Below are 18986 nucleotides of genomic sequence, written 5' to 3' on the forward strand. Positions count from 1 at the left end.
TCAGGTATGGATATGAGAGTTGGACCATAAAGAAGGCTAAGTGCCAAAGAATTTATGCTTTTGAGTTGTGCTGCTGGAGAAGACTCTTGAGAGTCCCTTGGACTAAGGAAATCAAAACACTCAATCCTAAAGGAAATCAACCCTGAATATTCACTGGAAGGACTGATGGTGAAGCTGAAGCTGCAATACTTTGGCCACTGAAGTGAAGAGTCAGCTCATTGGAAAAGACCCTGATGCTGGAAAAAAAATTGAGGGCAGGAGGAAAAGCGGGCAGCAGAGGATGAGATTGTTGGATGGCATCTTTGACTCAGTGGACATAAATTTGAGCAAACAGTGGGAGATAGTGAAGGACAGGGAGGTCTGGCGTGCTGCAGTTCATGGGGTCACAAAGTGCTGAACATGACTTAGCGACCAAACAGCAATGTCTAGTTGTTAGACTATTACCAAAAAATGGAGTTTGTATTATGTTAGCCAATGTTCCTAAACCTCCACTCATTACTTCTAGCACTTCTCTTTAATGCTATTCATTCCACATGTAACAAATAATTGTTGAGTATGCTGAGTGCCAAGGGCCACTCTTTACTTTGAGTAAACAAGATAAGAAAAGTTATTAGTGCTTTGTGGACTAGATTCTAAGAAAAAATATATAACCTTAGTAAACAAGTAAAATTGTGATAAATGTTATGAATTAAATAAGGTGCTGAGGTAGAGAATTGAGAAGAATGAGGTAGAGAAGTAGGCATCCTCATAGGATTTTCACAACATGTTTTTTTCTGAGGGGATAATATTTAAAATTAAGACATAAAGGATAAGAAGCTAGTCATGAAAAGTATAGGAAGGAGAGTGTTCTAGGCAGAGGAAAGAGCTTACACAAGGAACTGAGGCATGCAGTAGCTTGTTTTAGTTGGATTGGGTTCAAGGGACTGAATGAAATCCATATGGTAGGAGTATAATTAACCAAGTTGAGTAGCACAAGATAGTTTGATTGTGTATTTGAGGGCCATATTTTACTGAGTTTTTGTGTCTCATAATAAGGATTTGGACATAGTAAGGACCTTGGACGGCCATTATGGGATTTTAAAGCCAAAGAAAAACAATGATCAGAGTTACCTTTTGACAAATGTAAATCTATCTTGTGAAAACAAGGGTTTTGGCAGAGATCAATAGGAAACCATTGATATTTCTGTTTGGAAGAGATGTTTATAGATTATACTAGAGAAGTGAAGTGAAGTCAGAGAGAAGCAAACAGATTTGAAATAGATTTAGAAAGTAGAATTGCCGAGATTTAAAGTGTTTCAGAAAAAGCATAAAATAGAGATGAAATTCTAAATTTCTATGATTTGAATAAGAGAATGGTATCCTTTTAGAAGATAAGGAAGATGGAAGTTGGAGGACATGAGAAGCCTGGATCTCTATTACCTCTTCTCTATACTTATGCATGGCTTATTTATGTAGGTCTTATTTTAAAAGTAATTCAGTAGGTAGGCTCCTTTCTTTTCATATTCCAGGGTATCTTTAATCTGAAAATCTGTTGCCCTGACCTGACATAGTACTTCAGCTATGGTTCTGATCAGAAATAAATACGGTAAGACTGTCATTTCCCTCATTCTAGATAGAATACAGCATAAAAGTCATCACACAATAGACTTTTACTATAGTCTTAATTAAAATATTTTTATCATTCATGTTTTCAATAATATTATTTTAGTGATTAAATGTATTTTCCCAACTGCAATATTTATTCCTATTAAAATTCATCTTTCCCAATTCGATCCATTGCTCCATCTATCTGTAATCTTTTAAATTTGTCTGATCTTAACTGATTTTGTTCTTTTACCACCTCCTTTGAAAATTTGATAAGAATTTTCCTTATAGTTTTATTCACATCACTCAGATAAATATTGATCAGCATAGGGCTAAGAACATGTCCATGTATCATGACATTAGAGAGCTCCCTTCATTTTACTAATCCTTACTCTTTTCCATATGATAACCGGACATCTCTGATCTGTACCTAATCATATTATCTTTCTATAAACTAGTGAAAGTATTTATCAAACGTTGTTGAAATTCAGGTCTATCTTATAAAGGGTATTTGAACCTGATTCTGACTCCGTTAAAAATAAAATTATACCTGATGTAATTAATTTGTTTTCAATATATACTGCTCCTTGGTGATTATTTCTTTTCTAAATGCTACCAAAAATCCTTAAAATGCTTCCCTAAGTTATTGAAGACCAGTGTTAAGGTTAAGGTACTTTAGTTAATAGAATATCCGTTCAGTTACTGAAAACAAGATACTTATTATATTATCTCCAGTGGTATCATGACTTGCTTTCTTTGTGATTTTGAAGATCAATAAATAAATGGGTACATCCTTCCTTTCTTTAACTGTAGTATATAAAACAAAAATACAATTTTCTTTATATTAACAGCTTATATAAGTCTCAGATCATTTGAAGTTTTAGACTCTGATCATCTTTCTATCGATTTGTTTCACATCACGTATGCACCCTGTGTCGTGGATTCTTCTTTTATAAAATCCAAGGAAGGGAAAATTATTTTAAATGATGACAGACAATGATATGTGAATTATATATGAAAAAGGATAAGGGGGAAAACCAATATATATATATTGATTTGACTTGAGGGCTTTAAAATTTCATGATTCTGCAAATAAACTTTGTGATAGAGTTTGGCTATTCAGATTTGACAAATACATACATTTAAAATTTTTTTTATTCTTCTAGAGGGGTAAAGGAATAAGTACTAGTGGAAAAAGAATTGTTGAATGTACCATTTCATTCTACTTTTATTATTTTCTTATAAGGAGAATGTAAATGTGAGATCTTAAAGAAAGAAACAGTCCATTTCTATCACTGAATTAGAATTTGAATTGATTTTTAACATATGATAAATTACATTGTTAAGAGGGAGAGACAGAACGTGGTTACCAAAATAAAGCAAAATTCGTAGAAGTAAAAGGATACAAGAATGATAATATGGCATGAAGAAGATTGATGGACAAATTTGAGATTGAAAAAGACTTTGAAGTTGATTGTTAAGATTTGGTTGCAAAACAGTAGTCTACATTTTTCTGTCATACTTTGTTTAGTGGAAAGAATTGAACCCAAATGAAAATAGAAACAGCATTACTTAAAATATTGCCATTTTTGGATAATGTGTTACTGTGTATTACTATAATTATTCTTGATAACCTTAAGAAAAATTTCTAAATATAGACAGAATAGGTGAGCTCAAAAGTAGCTACCTATTTATCTTTCTAGCAAAAAGTAGTACTTTTGTCATGTAAGAAATTAAAGTAGTATTGTGTAAAAGTTATCAGGGAAGGATTTTTTAGAGCAGAATAAAAATTGAGATTCATTCCAGCACCAGATAATACTGAGTACCTAACATAAATATTAAAAAAAAAAAATCCTTGCATGAGTCACTGCATAGAGACAGTGTTTTCAAAAAATAATTTAGAGAACATATAAAATTTAAAAGATAACCATACACAAAAATAAACTCAAAATGGATTAAAGATCTCAATGTAAGACCATAAACTATAAAACTCCTAGAGGAGAACATAGGCAAAACACTCTCCGACATACATCACAGCAGGATCCTCTATGACCCACCTCCCAGAATATTGGAAATAAAAGCAAAAATAAACAAATGGGACCTAATTAAACTTAAAATCTTCTGCACAACAAAGGAAACTATTATCAAGGTGAAAAGGCAGCCTTCAGAATGGGAGAAAATAATAGCAAATGAAGCAACTGACAAACAACTAATCTCAAAAATATACAAGCAACTCCTACAGCTCAACTCCAGAAAAATAAATGACCCAATCAAAAAATGGGCCAAAGAACTAAATAGACATTTCTCCAAAGAAGACATACAGATGGCTCACAAACACATGAAAAGATGCTCAACATCACTCATTATCAGAGAAATGCAAATCAAGACCACTATGAGGTACCATTTCCCGCCAGTCAGAATGGCTGCGATCCAAAAGTCTACTAGCAATAAATGCTGGAGAGGGTGTAGAGAAAAGAGAACTCTCTTACACTGTTGGTGGGAATGCAAACTAGTACAGCCACTATGGAGAACAGTGTGGAGATTCCTTTAAAAAACTGGAAATAGAACTGCCTTATGATCCAGCAATCCCACTGCTGGGCATACACACTGAGGAAACCAGAAGGGAAAGAGACACGTGTGCCCCAATGTTCATCGCAGCACTGTTTATAATAGCCAGGACATGGAAGCAACCTAGATGCCCATCAGCAGATGAATGGATAAGAAAGCAGTGGTACATATACACAATGGAGTATTACTCAGCCATTAAAAAGAATACATTTGAATCAGTTCTAATGAGATGGATGAAACTGGAACCTATTATACAGAGTGAAGTAAGCCAGAAAGAAAAACACCAATACAGTATACTAACGCATATATATGGAATTTAGAAAGATGGTAACAATAACCCTGTATGCGAGACAGCAAAAGAGACACTGATGTATAGATCAGTCTTATGGACTCTGTGGGAGAGGGAGAGGGTGGGGAGATTTGGGAGAATGGCATTGAAACATGTATAATGTCATGTTTGAAACGAGTCGCCAATCCAGGTTCAATGCACGATACTGGATGCTAGGGGCTGGTGCACTGGGACGACCCAGAGGGAGGGTATGGGGAGGGAGGAGGGAGGAGGGTTCAGGATGGGGAGCACAGGTATACCTGTGGCGGATTCATTTCGATATTTGGCAAAACTAATACAATATTGTAAAGTTTAAAAATAAAATAAAATTAAAAAAATAATAAAAATAAAAAAAGAAATTCAAGGATATTTAATTAAATATGTCTATTATATGGTGTAGAAATTTGTTCATAAAGTTGTAAATGCAGGGGACTAGGACACATATCCAAGTGTTCCTTCTAAATTGTAGAGTAAAAGAGGTTTTGACAACTGGACAGTTGAGGCAAGGGGATTATGAAAAAATCTGTTTAAAAATTCTATCACCTATCATATGTTAGAGAATTTTTGTGAGTTTTCTCCCCTTGGATGAAGGTACTACTATTCCAAAGAACTAGAAATAAGTACTAAAAGGTTTAGAGGAAAGATAGGACATCAAAACTCTTGAGTATGTTGTGTCTGTGAGATTTCCCAGGGCAAAAGAGCTCAGTTAATAATTGTTATGAGTGTCACATAAATATCTGTAAAGAGTATACAATAATGGCAAATATGATAAACACTATACAAGTATTCGATATATACAAGTATTCGATAAACAAATATACAGAACCAAATCTCAGAAAAGAGATCTACCTGAGGACACACACACACCCATATATATATATATATGGGTGTGTGTGTGTGTAAATATATATATTTACAAATTCATAAATATATTTACAAATTACAAATATATTTATGATTCACAAATATATATAATACACACACACATGTAAATATATATGGCTAATCAAAATTTAGACCAGTGAATTGTCAAAATTTAGACCAGTGGTTCTCATCAAGGAAAGCGTAATATCCTGGGAAGGTGTTTTCAAATACAAGCATATGTCCTTTCCTAAAATTCTGATTTTTTTTTTTTTTTCTGTAGCAGTGTGTTAGTTGCCTACGAATGTCTGTCCTTCTCTTCTTTTTTGTAACAGACCCGCCATTTTACTCCAGGAAGTAAAGTCCATAGCACAAAGGCTGATTTCTTGCCCTCTCAGTTTTAGTTGTGGGAAGTCAATGAGATGTGAACAGAAGTTACTGGAAGGGCCTCTAGGAAAGTTCTTTAAGACAACGTGGCCTGTACCCTTTTATCATTTTATCCTTTGCTCCATCTTGCTGACTGAAATATAGATATGATATTTGATGCTCAAGTAGTTATCTGTACCAATCCTGAATGGACTGTGAAGAAAGAGATAACACAGTATCAATTATTAAATCATTCCCAACCAGTTTACAGCGATTGTATAGTTTACATCTGAGAGTGCCTCTGCTCTCCACAGAGCTCCTTATCAGTATGCTACTTATTATCCTTTCCACACATACTTTTAAGTCTTGTGATAATTCTGGCCCCAGTTATTTCTTCCAGTTTTACTGTCTTTTAGTGTTCTGTGAAATAATTTTGTCCCTTCTTTCTTAGAATCTTTCTTCAAGCTCTCTGAAGTAAAGCTTCTTGCTTCTTTTGTTTATTCTTATTCCTTCTCCCTTCGAATTCCTTTATCATGTCACCCTCCTGACAGATCCCCTTTCCTTTCCCCTCAATCTCTGTTAGAACACTGTCTTAAGTATATCATCAGCTCTTAATAGGAGGGCTGTTTATCAGAATCATACATAATGGAACTCTTTTCATCTTTTCTAAACTTTGCCTACCTCATAGGTTTTGCTGTTGTTTTTTAAATTAAAGTCAATCATGATAATGTATTATAATACATGTGAGAGTTCTTTGAGAACTCTAAAACATATATGAGATATTATCATTGTTGTCATTGCTTTTATTTTCTTTCCACAGAGTATATATTCTCCTGTTGATTTAAAATATTCTACTGAAAAGAGAAAACATGTTTCTTCTATTTTATATGAATTAAAAACAAGAAAACCAAGATATCTCATTCAAAAAGGTTAGTTATATGAATTTTTAAATTATATTTAATGAACATATTTTGATGAAGAGTAATTATATTTGTTAAACATTGGGCACGCTAATATGAACTATAAATATGACTCCATGAAAATATATGTTGAGACTTCTAGATAAAATATCTATATCTCATTTAATATTTTATAAATATATATATGTATTCAGAAAGTTGTTTTATGAATATGAAAGCCCTGATTTTGACTAGAAGTTGGGAATTAGAAATAAGTATTATCAAGAAGGGCTCCCTCAGTGGATCAGCAGTAAAGAATCTACCTACAATGCAGGAGACACAGGAGATGTAGATTTGATCTCTGGGTCAGGATGATCCCCTGAAGGAGGGTGTGGCAACCCACTCCAGTATTCTTGCTGGGAAAATCCCATGGAGGAGTCTGGCAGACTACAATCCGTGGGGTTGCAAAGGGTCGGACACACTAATCAACTGAAAACACACACACACACACATATTAGCAAGAACCATACTGAATTTTTTTGTTACTGTATGACTGTGTCAGCATGATACATCCTTCAGGAATATAAATCATTTAAATTAAAAATGATATAAAATGTCTTTCAGACTTTGAAGATAATTATTTCTTTTTTTTTTAGATTTTATTTTTAAACTTTACAATATTGTATTCGTTTTGCCAAATATCGAAATTATTTCTTATTATACAAAAACTTTTATCTTAATAACATTTTGGTCATCATATCTGTGCATACATGCTAAGTCACCTCAGTCATGTCTGACTCTTTGCAACCGTATGGACTGTAGCCCACCAGGCTTCTCTGTCCATCGGTTTCTCCAGACAAGAATACTGGAGTGGGTTGCCATGCCATTGTCTAGTGGATCTTCCCAACCCAGGAATCGAACTCTCATTTCTTATGTCTCCTGCATTAGCAACTGAGTTCTTTACCCCTAGCACCACCATCATATGTGTACTTGTATTTATTTTGCTTTTGCAGAATTTCTTCTGATAAAATGTTGTATTCTAAGCAGATGACATTACTTTATCTCTGTCTTTCACAGAGGACTAATAAAACCAGTTCTGTAAAATAATTAGAAGGTCTTATAATTTTTCTCAGTTTCTCTTCAGTTTAGTTCAGTTCAGTCACTCAGCTGTGTCTGACTCTTTGCAACCCCATGGACTGCAGCACTAACTCCTGGGGATTTTTCAAACTCATGTCAATTGAGTTGGTGATGATGTCCAATCATCACATCCTCTGTCGTCCCCTTCTCCTCCCACCTTAAATCTTTCCCAGCATCAAGGTCTTCTCAAATGAATCAGCTCTTCTCATCAGTGGCCAAAGTATTGGAGCTTTAGCTTCAACATCAGTTCTTCTAGTGAACACTCAGGGTTAATCTCTTTTAGGGTGGACTGGTTAGATCTCCTTGCAGGCCAAGAGACTCACAAGAGTCTTCTCCAACACCACAGTTCAAAAGCATCAATTCTTCAGCACTCAGCTTTCTTCACAATCCAACTCTCACATCCATACATGACTACCGGAAAAACCATAGCCTTGACTAGACGGACCTTTGTTGGCAAAGTAATGTCTCTGTTTTTTAATATGCTTTCTAGGTTGGTCAGAACTTTCCTGTCAAGAAGTGTCTTTAATTTCATGGCTGCAGTTACCATCTGCAGTGATTTTGGAGCCCCCCAAAATAAAGTCTGACACTGTTTCCACTGTTTCCCCATCTATTTCCCATGAAGTGATGGGACCAGATGCCATAATCTTAGTTTTCTGAAAGTTGAGCTTTAAACCAACTTTTTCACTCTCCTCTTTCACTTTCATCAAGAGGCTTTTTAGTTCCTCTTCACTTTCTGCCATAAGGGTGGTGTCATCTGCGTATCTGAGGTTATTGATATTTCTCCCAGCAATCTTAATTCCAGCTTAGCTTTATCCAGCCCAGCATTTCTCATGATGTAGTCTGCATATAAGTTAAATAAGCAGGGTTACAATATATAGCCTTGATGTACTCCTTTCCCTATTTGGAACCAGTCTGTTGTTCCATGTCCAGCTCTAACTGTTGCTTCCTGACCTACATATAGATTTCAAGAAGCAGACCAGGTGGTCTGGTATTCCCATCTCTTTTAGAATTTTCCACAGTTTATTGTGATCCACACAGTCAAAGGCTTTGGCATAGTCATTAAAGCAGAAATAGATGTTTTTCTGGAACTCTCTTGCTTTTTTGATGACCCAGTGCATGTTGGCAATTTGATTTCTGGTGCCTCTGACTTTCTAAAAGCAGCTTGAGCATCTGGAAGTTCATGGTTCACGTATTGTTAAAGCCTGGCTTGGAGAATTTTTGAGCATTACTTTACTAGCATGTGAGATGAGTGCAATTGTGCGGTAGTTTGAGCATTCTTTGGCATTTCCTGTCGTTGGGATTGGAATGAAAACTGACCTTTTCCAGCCTGTGGCCACTGCTGAATTTTCCAAATTTGCTGGCATTTTGAGTGCAACACTTTCACAAAATTATATTTTAGGATTTGAAATAGCTCAACTGGAATTCCATCACCTCCTCTAGCTTTGTTCATAGAGATGCTTCCTAAGGCCCACTTGACTTCACATTTCAGGATGTCCGGCTCTAGGTGAGTGATCACACCATCATGATTATATTGGTCATGGGGATGTTTTTTGTATAGTTCTTCTGTGTATTCTTGCCACCTCTTCTTAATATCTTCTGCTTCTGTTAGGTCCATACCATTTCTGTCCTCTGTTGAGCCCATCTTTGCATGAAATGTTCCCTTGGTATCTCTAATTTTCTTGAAGAAATCTCTAGTCTTTCCCATTCTATTGTTTTCCTCTATTTCTTTGCATTGATCACTGAGGAAGGATTTCTTATCTCTCCTTGCTATTCTTTGGAGCTCTGCATTCAAATGGGTATATCTTTCCTATCCTCCTTTGCTTTTTGCTTGTCTTCCCTTCACAGCTATTTATAAGACCTCTTCAGACAGCCATTTTGTTTTTTTTTTGCATTTCTTTTTCTTGGGGATGGTCATCATCTCTATCTCCTATAGAATGTCATGAACCTCCATCCATAGTTCATCATGTACTGTGTCTATCAGATCTAGTCCCTTAAATTTCTCTCTCACTTCCACTGTATAATTGTAAAGGATTTGATTTAGGCCATACCTGAATGGTCTAGTGGTTTTCCCTACTTTCTTCAATTTAAGTCTGAGTTTGGCAATAAGGAATTCATGATCTGAGCCACAATCAGCTCCCGGTCTTGTTTTTGCTGACTGTATGGAGCTTTTCCATCTTTGGCTGCAAGGAATATAATCAATCTGATTTCAGTGTTGACCATCTGGTGATGTCCATGTGTAGAGTCTTCTCTTGTGTTGTTGGAAGAGGATGTTTGCTATGACCAGTATAGTCTCTTGGCAGAACTCTATTAGCCTTTGCCCTGCTTCATTCTATACTTCAAGGCGAAATTTGACTGTTACTCCAGGTTTTCTTGACTTCCTACTTTTGCCTTTCAGTCCCTTATAATGAAAAGGACATCTCATTTGTGTGTTAGCTCTGAAAGGTCTTGTAGGTATTCGTAAAACCATTCCTCTTAAGGTTCTTCTGGGGCATAGACTTGGATTACCGTGATACTGAATGGTTTGCCTTGGAAATGAACAGAGATCATTCTGTCGTTTTTGAGATTGCATCCAAGTATCTCATTTTGGACTCTTGTTGACTATGATGGCTACTCCATTTCTTCTGGGATTCTTGCCCACAGTAGTAGATATAATGGTCATCTGAGTTAAATTCACCCATTCTGGTCCATTTTAGTTCGCTGATTCCTAAAATGTCAGCGTTCACTCTTGCCTTGTCCTGTTTGACCGTTTCCAATTTTCTCTTAAACCCTTTAAAAAGTATTATGATAAGAACATTTACCATTAGGCTTACCCTCTTAACAGATTTTTTATGTGTACAATACATTTAGCTATAAGCACAGCAGATCCTTCCAACTTTTCCATCTTGTATAACTGGATATGTATAATATCTAAATAGTAGCTCCCCATTTTACCTCCCTCCATCCTTTTAATTCTTAAATATTTGATTATTTTCCTTTTTAAAAATTCATGGTGGTGTCTTTATCCTTACTGATTTTTTTTGTCCTCTGTGTACATGAACTCATCAAACTTTACCAGATTCTTGTCAGTGGCTTTGTTTGTTATTTCATCACTTGTCTATTAAATTCATGTACTTTATATATTTCCTAAAGCTCTGCATCTTTTATTTAAAAGTAATGTTATTTTAATCCAATTATTTAACTCCTAGGTTTACAAGCCAAAATGAAATGAAGGAAATATAGTAGTCCCATGCTCCATACCCTCCTACTCACTTTTGTTGCTTCCTAGAGCAAATAATCTTTTAATAATTTTTGATGACTCTTCTGTTACTCACTTTCATATTTCTAAGTAATATATTTATTTTGTTAAAATTTCTTTTTTAATTTTAGATTTTGTATGCAATTTCTACTGTGAAAGATGGAGATTTAATTATTTATAAATCCTCCCTAATACACATTCTTAACATATCCCCTCCCCTTTTCTCCCAATAGAATTATATTATCAGTATTTGGGGATTAATTAATAATTAACATTTTAATTATTATGGCTATATAAATAACTACTCACAGCTGAGTCACACAATATACTAGGCTATGTTTGCCTTCTTGTACTATTATTTAAAAACTTGTTCGGAAACCTCATAAGAGTCAACTCTCACCAAGCACATCCATACATATATATTTCTTCAATATACTTCTTCTTGAGACCTTAATTTGCTAATTTAATCAGGATTACTTGCTTTCTAAACTTGTTTTTAACAGCTGTCATCTTGGTACATCACTTCATCTTGGTGCATTCATTCAGTACTGTGATCCTGAGAATTCATTTGTCTCATATACTGTGTTATGACCTGTTTACAGGGTTCTATATCTTTTTTCTTGGTTTATTTTCTTATATTACTACAATACTTTCTTACTAGTTTACAGAGAAATTATACATTAGAAGTAATTAAAAAATTAAAAGCCTAAAATATTTTTACACTGCATATATATTTAATTGATGATTTAACTGTGCAGAATCTTCATAGTTTTCTCAGAATTGCTTCATTGTCTTCTAGCTTCCAGTGTTACCTTTGAGAAGTCCATTGCCATGTAATTCTCATTCTGATGTGTTTGAACTTCTGTTTGTTGTTTTTGTCTTCTGACTAGACACATTTAGCAGTTTATCTCTGTACCAGGTATTCTGCGGAGAAGGCGATAGCACCCCACTCCAGTACTCTTGCCTGGAAAATCCCATGGACGGAGGAGCCTTGTAGGCTACAGTCCATGAGGTCGTGAAGAGTCGGGCACGACTGAGCGACTTCACTTTCACTTTTCACCTTCACGTATGGCAACCCACTCCAGTGTTCTTGCCTGGAGAATCCCAGGGACGGGGGAGCCTGGTGGGCTGCCGTCTATGGGGTTGCACAGAGTCGGACATGACTGAAGCGACTTAGCAGCAGCAGCAGCAGCAGCAGGTATTCTGCAATATCGCAGTGATTTGGCTCAGATATTTGTTTGCTTGAAGATTTTCTTTTGATTCAATTTATTGTGACTTTTCAATCTGAAATTTTATATTCCTCATTTGTCAGTATTTCTCTTGTGTTGTTTAAGGTAATACACATATTAAATATAACACAGAACATACCATTGTAACCATCTTAACTGTACATTAAGCATATTTATATTGTTGTACAACCATCATGACCATCCATCTGCAGGAGCTTTTTATAAACTCTTTCAACTGGAATGCTATACCCATTGAACACTAACTTCCAGTCCTCTCATCCTCCCCTTTTCTGGAAATCACCATTCTACTTTCTGTCTCTAGAATTACTATGAGTGCGATTACTACAGGTATTTTTATATAAGTGGAATTATACAACGTTTGCCCTTTATTTACTGGCTTATTTTAATTAGCATAATATCTTTAAAGTTCACCCATGTTGTAACAAAATTGTTTTCCTTTTAAGGTTGAATAATGTTCCATTATAACTAGGTACCATGTTTTTATTCATTCATTTGTCAATTAGCACTTGGGTTCCTTTCACATTTTAGCTGTTGTGAATAATGCTGCTATGAATGTGGATGTACCTCTTTGAGACCCTGTTTTCAGTTGTTTTGTGTGTATACACAGAAGTGAAATTTCTGGATGATATAATTTTATTTTTATTTTTTTGAGGAACTACCATACTTTTTCCACAATGATTATACCACTCTACATTCTCAATATTAGTGCACAAGAATTCCAGTTTCTCCACATCCTGACCAACAGATGTTATTTTCTGTTGCTGTTGTTGTTAACTGCCATCCTAGTGGTTGTGAGATCATATCTCATTGTGGTTTTGATTTGCATTTCCATAATCATTAGTGATGTTGAGCATTTTTATTGTGTGTATTTATTATTTGTGTATCATCTTTGGAAAGATATCTATTCAGATCATTTGCCCATTTCCTCATTGGTTTGTTTGATATTTGTTGTTGAGTTATATGATTTATATATATATATATATACACTCTAAATATCAGTCCCTCATCAGATATGTGATATGCAGATATTTTCCCCCATTCTGTGGATTGCCTATTTTTGATGCACAAAATTTTAATGAAGTTGAGGTATTTAGGTTTTTTTGGAATATAATTATTTTGCAATGTTATGTTAGTTTCTGCTGTACAAGGCAATGGCACCCCACTCCAGTACTCTTGCCTGGAAAATCCCATGGATGGAGGAGCCTAGTAGGCTGCAGTCCATGGGGTCGCTAAGAGTCGGACACGACTGAGCGACTTCTTCACTTTTCACTTTCATGCGTTGGAGAAGGAAATGGCAAACCACTCCAGTGTTGTTGCCTGGAGAATCCCAGGGACGGGGGAGCCTGGTGGGCTGCCGTCTATGGGGTTGCACAGAGTCGGACACGACTGAAATGACTTAGCAGCAGCAGCAGCATCCATATATCCTCTCCCTGGGCTATTTGTTTTTGTGTGTGTTGTATGTGCTTTTGGTGTTATAACAAAGAAATCATTCAAAATCCTGTTATGAAGTTTTTTGCCCTGTGTCTTCCTCTAAGAGTTTTATAGTTTCAGTCCTTATATTTAGACTGTTGATCCATTGGGGCTTAATTTTTGCATACGATGCAAAGTAAGGGTCCAGTTTCACTTTTTTGCATATGGAATGCAGTTTTCCCAACATTTTGTTGAAAGGTTGTCCTTTCCCCATTGAATGGTTTTGATACCCATGTTGAAAGTCATTTGACCATACCTGCAGGGGTTTACATCTGGGCTCTTATTCTGTTCCCTTGATTTGTGTGTCTGTCTTTATATCAGAGGCATGCTGTTTTGATTACCAAAGCTTTGCAGTAAGTTTTAAAATGGGGGCTTATGTGTGAGAACAAGTGGATTTTTATATGGATTGCATTGAATTTGTAGATTACTTTGAATGGTAGCCTAACAATATTAAGTCTTCAAGTTCATAAACACAGGATGTCTTTCCACTTACCTGTGTCACCTTTAATTTCTTTCAACAATACATTAAGGTTTCAATGTACAGTTTCCTCACCTCTTTGGTTAACTTTATTCTATGTGTGATAGTCTTCTTGATACTATTACAAATGGAATTGTTTTCTTAATTTCCTTTTTGGGTTCTTTGAGAATGTGTAAAAAAACAAAAGATACTTGTGTATTGGCTTTGTATTCTGTAATTTTGCTGAATTTGTCTATTAATTCTGACAGGATTTGGGGCATGTCAGAGTATATGTGTGTATGTGTGTTTAAAATCTTCAAGATTTTTCCAAATATAAGATCATGTCCTCTATGAAGAGAGATAATTTTATTTCTACTGTTCTAATTTGCATGTCTTTTAATTCATTTCCTTGCCTAAATGGTCTGACTAGGACTTCTAGTACTATATTAAATACAAAACACAAAAGTAGGCATCCTTGTCTTATTCATGATCTTAGAGGACAATTTTTTCAATATTTTACATTGAATGTGATGTTAGGTGTGTTATTTTCTTGTTATTTTCATTTGCTAAGTTTTGTCTGACTATTTTGTGACTCAGTGGACTATAGCACATCAGGATCATTTGTCCATAGGATTTCCCAGGCAAGAATACTGGGGTAGGTAGATTTTTCCTTCTCCAGAGGATCTTCCAACCCAGGAGTCAAATAGCTTCTCCTGCATTGGCAGGTGGATTCTTTACCACTGAGCCACCAGGGAAGCCCTTGTTATTTTCCCACATGATGTAAATTATGTTGAGGTTTGTGCATACATGCATGCTCAGTCATGTCTGACTGTTTGTGACACCATGGACTGTAGCCCACCAGGCTCCACTGTCCATGAGATTTTTCAGGCAAGAGTACTGGAGTGTGTGGCTATTTCCTTCTCCAGCTGATCTTCCCAACCCAGGGATCAAACCTGCGTGTCCTGCATTGACAGGTGGATTCTTTACCACTGAGCCAACAGGGAAGACCTTGTTATTACCCTGAGTTCAGTTCAGTTGCTCAGTCCTGTGCAGCTCTTTGTGACCCCATGGACACACCAGGCTTCCCTGTCCATCACCAACTCCCAAGAGCTTGCTCAAACTCATGTCCGTTGAGTCGGTGATGTCATCCAACCATCTCATCCTCTGTCGTCCTCTTCTGCTCCTGCCTTCAATCTTTCCCAGCATCAGGGTCTTTTCCAATGAGTTAGTTCTTCACATCAGGTGGCCTAAGTATTGGAGCTTCAGCTTCAGCATCAGTCCTTCCAATGAATATTCAGGACTGATTTCCTTTAGGATTGATTGGTTTGATCTCCTTGCAGTCCAAGGAACTCTCAGGAATCTTCTCCAACACCACAGTTCAAAAGCATCAATTCTTCTGCACTCAGCTTTCTTTATAGTCCAACTCTCACATCCATACAGGACTACTGGAAAAACCATAGTTTTGACTAGACGGACCTTTGTCAGCAAAATAATGTTATTTTCCTGTACTAACTTATGTTGAGGTGTGTGCATGCATGTGTTCTCAGTGATGTCTGCCACTTTGTGACCCCATGGATTGTAGCCCACCAGGCTTCTCTGTCTGTGGGATTTTTCAGGCAAGAATACTGGAGTGGGTTTCCTCCTCCAGGGGATATTCCCAACCCAGGAGTAGAACCCAACTCTTGTGTGTCTCCTGCATTGACAGACAGATTCTTTATCACTGAGCCACTTAGCAAGCAAGGTAGTTTCCTCTGTTCCCTGTTTGTTGGGTATTTTTTATCATCAAAGTGTTGAATTTTGCCATTTTTTATCCTGCACTGATTGAGATAATTTTTTTTAATTCATTCTGTTAATGTATATTACATTGATTTTCATATATTGTACCATTTTTTGGATTTCAAGAATAATTCCCACTTGGTCTCAGTGTGTGATATTTTTAATATGCTGTTTAATTGAATTTTGGTGAGGATTTTTATATCAATATTCATAAAGTATATTCATTTTCATTATTTATAGTTTCTTTGTCTGGCTTTGGTATCAAGCTAATGTAACCTCATAGGAGTTAGGAGACAATCCTTCCTCTTCAATTTTTTAGAAGAATTTGAGAAGTATTGTTGTTCATTCTTCTTCACTAAGGGAACCATTTGGTCTTCAGCTTTCTTTGGGAAAATGTTGGGAAGTCTTTGATTATTATTCAATCTCCTTATGAATTATAGATCAATTTAGAATTTCTGTTTCTTCATGATTCAGTGTTTGTAGGTGCATATTTCTAGGTATTTGACCATTTCTTCTAAGTTTTCCTATTTAAATATAACTGTTTATAGTACTCATAATATTTTTTATTTTGTAATGTTGATTAGTCCCCTTTGATTTCTGATTTCAGCTATTTGATCCTTATCTATGTTTTTCTCTTAATCTTTCTAGATAAAATTTTGCCAATTTTGCTTACCTTTTTGAAGAAGCAAATCCTGTTTTCTGTGTTTTTTTCTGTTGTTTTCAGAGTTCTGTTTTGTTACTTCTATGCTAGTATTTATTTCCTATTTTTCTGCTAGCTTTGAGTTTAGTTCATTCTTCTTTTTCTAATTCCATAAGCTACATAGTTTGTTTACTTGGAATCTTTCTTTTTCTGTAATGTGATCACTTTACACTTTATTCTTGCTTCTTGGCACTGATTTTGCTGCAGCCCATAAGTTTCAGTATACTGTGCATGCATTTTTAATTGCCTCAAGATATTTTATACTTTCCATTGTGATTTCTCCTCTGACTTATTGGCTCTTTAAGAGTATGCCATTTAACTTTCACAGATTTATGAATTTTCCATTTTTCCTTATGCTGTTGATTTTTTCATTCCCTTATGCTTTCAAAATACATTTGGTATGATTTCAGTATTTTAAAATTTTTTAAAACTTGTCTTATGGCCTAACATATTGTGTATCCTGATTATGTCCCATATACACTTGAGAAAAATGTATATTCTGCTGCGGTTTACCGAGTGTTTTGCATATGGCTGTTAGGTCCAATTGATCTATAGTTTTGTTTGAATCTTCTGTTTACTTTCTGATCTCTCTGTTGTTCTGTCCTGTATTGAAAGTGAGGCACTGAAGTCTCCTACCATTTATTGCAGAGATGTTTATGTCTGCTTTCAATTCTGTAAATGTTTGCATCATATATTTTGTGTATCTGAAGTTTGACACATGTGTGTTCATAATTATTATGTTTTTTTGGTTAACTCACCCTCTTTTATGTAATGCCTTTATTTTGTTATATAACATCTTTATTTCATTATATAATGTCTTTCATGTCTTTATTTTATTATAGAATATCCTTACTCAAGGTCTACTGGTTAAGTGTTAATTTTGTCCAAAATTTACCTTCACAGAAACATCTGGAATAATGTGTGACCAAACATCTGAGTACCATGGCCCAAATTGTCACATAAAATTGACTATCAAAGGTAGTTTTACTAAATATAAAATTCTCTAAATATAAAATTCTTATATAAAATTTTATATAAAATTTATAAAATATAAAATTGGACACCTTTTTTTTTTTAATTTCAGCATTTTAAATATATCATCCCACTGCCTTCTCAATTGTAAAGTTTCTGCTGATGCATCTTCTGGTTGTTTTATTGAAAATCTTTTGTATGTGATGACTCACTTTCTATTTTGACTTTCAAATTTCTCACCTCGTTTGGGACTTTTGGCAGTTTTTTATTCTGTCTTTCAATATGAGTCTCATTTTGCTTATCTTCCTTGGCATTCATAGAACTTCTTTCAAATTTGAGAGTTCAGCCAATTTTTCTTCAAATAATCTTTCTGTTCCTTTCTCTCTTCTTTTTCTGGGAATTCCATAATAAATATATTAGAACATTTTATGGGATTTTTTAAGTTTCTTAGTCTCTGTTCACTTATCTTCATTCTCTTTCATTTTGTTCCTCAGGCTCAATTATTTCAAATGACATCTTTAAATTTTGCTGATTCTGCTTTCTTTTTTAAAGGTCTATTTTTGAACCCTTCTCATGAACTTTTTGGGCTTTCCTGCTGGCTTCAGATGGTAAAGAATCCACTTGCAATGCAGGAGACCTGAGTTCAGTCCCTGGGGTGGGAAGATTCCCTGGAGAAGGGACTGGCAATGTATTCCAGTATTCTTGCCTGGGGATTCCCCATGCACAGAGGAGCCTGGCAGACTATAGTCCACAGGCTTACAAAGAGTCAGACACGACTGAATGGCTAAGCACTGCACAGTAAACTTTTCAATTTGGTTGCTTTATTTTTCTGCCCCCCCATTCTGTTTCTTTGATTATTTCTATGCCTTCATTGTTATTTTATTCATGGATTGTTTTCCTTATTTCCTTTAGTTCTTTGTCTATATTTTCCTTCATATCTTTGAGCAAATTTTAAAAGCATTGTTTTAAAACTTTTGTCCAATAAAGCTAATATGAATGTTTCTTTGGGGAAAGTTTCTGGGAATTTATTTTTTGTCCTTTGAATGGGCCTTGTTTCTCTATTTCCTTTGTATGCCTTGTTGAAAATATGACGTTTGTAAAATAGTCACATGTTCCAGTCTTTGCAGACTTGCATGGAAATCTCTTACTAATTGCTACTGCTGCTGCTAAGTCACTTCAGTAGTGTCCAACTCTGTGTGACCCCATAGATGGCAGCCCACCAGGCTCCCCAGTTCCTGGGATTCTCCAGGTAAGAACACTGGAGTGGATTGCCATTTCCTTCTCCAGTGCATGAAAGTGAAAAGTGAAAGTGAAGTCACTCAGTCGTGTCCGACTCTTCACAACCCCATGGAGTGCAGCCTACCAGGCTCCTCTGCCATGGGA

At 35.5% G+C, this 18986-nt stretch overlaps 1 protein-coding gene across 8 annotated transcripts in view; it reads left to right on the plus strand.

Moving 5' to 3' along the window:
* The window catches only part of LRRIQ3 (leucine rich repeats and IQ motif containing 3), a 209432-nt gene that overhangs the window by 116050 nt on the left and 74396 nt on the right, over positions 1-18986 (plus strand). For all 8 annotated transcript variants that reach the window (XM_059884571.1, XM_059884568.1, XM_059884569.1 and 5 more), the window contains one exon: positions 6528-6636. In XM_059884571.1, coding sequence (XP_059740554.1) covers positions 6528-6636 — 109 coding nt within the window. The remainder of the gene's footprint in view (positions 1-6527; positions 6637-18986) is intronic.

The sequence above is a fragment of the Bos taurus genome, chromosome 3 (assembly GCF_002263795.3).
Source record: "Bos taurus isolate L1 Dominette 01449 registration number 42190680 breed Hereford chromosome 3, ARS-UCD2.0, whole genome shotgun sequence".
Lineage (NCBI taxonomy): Eukaryota > Metazoa > Chordata > Mammalia > Artiodactyla > Bovidae > Bos > Bos taurus.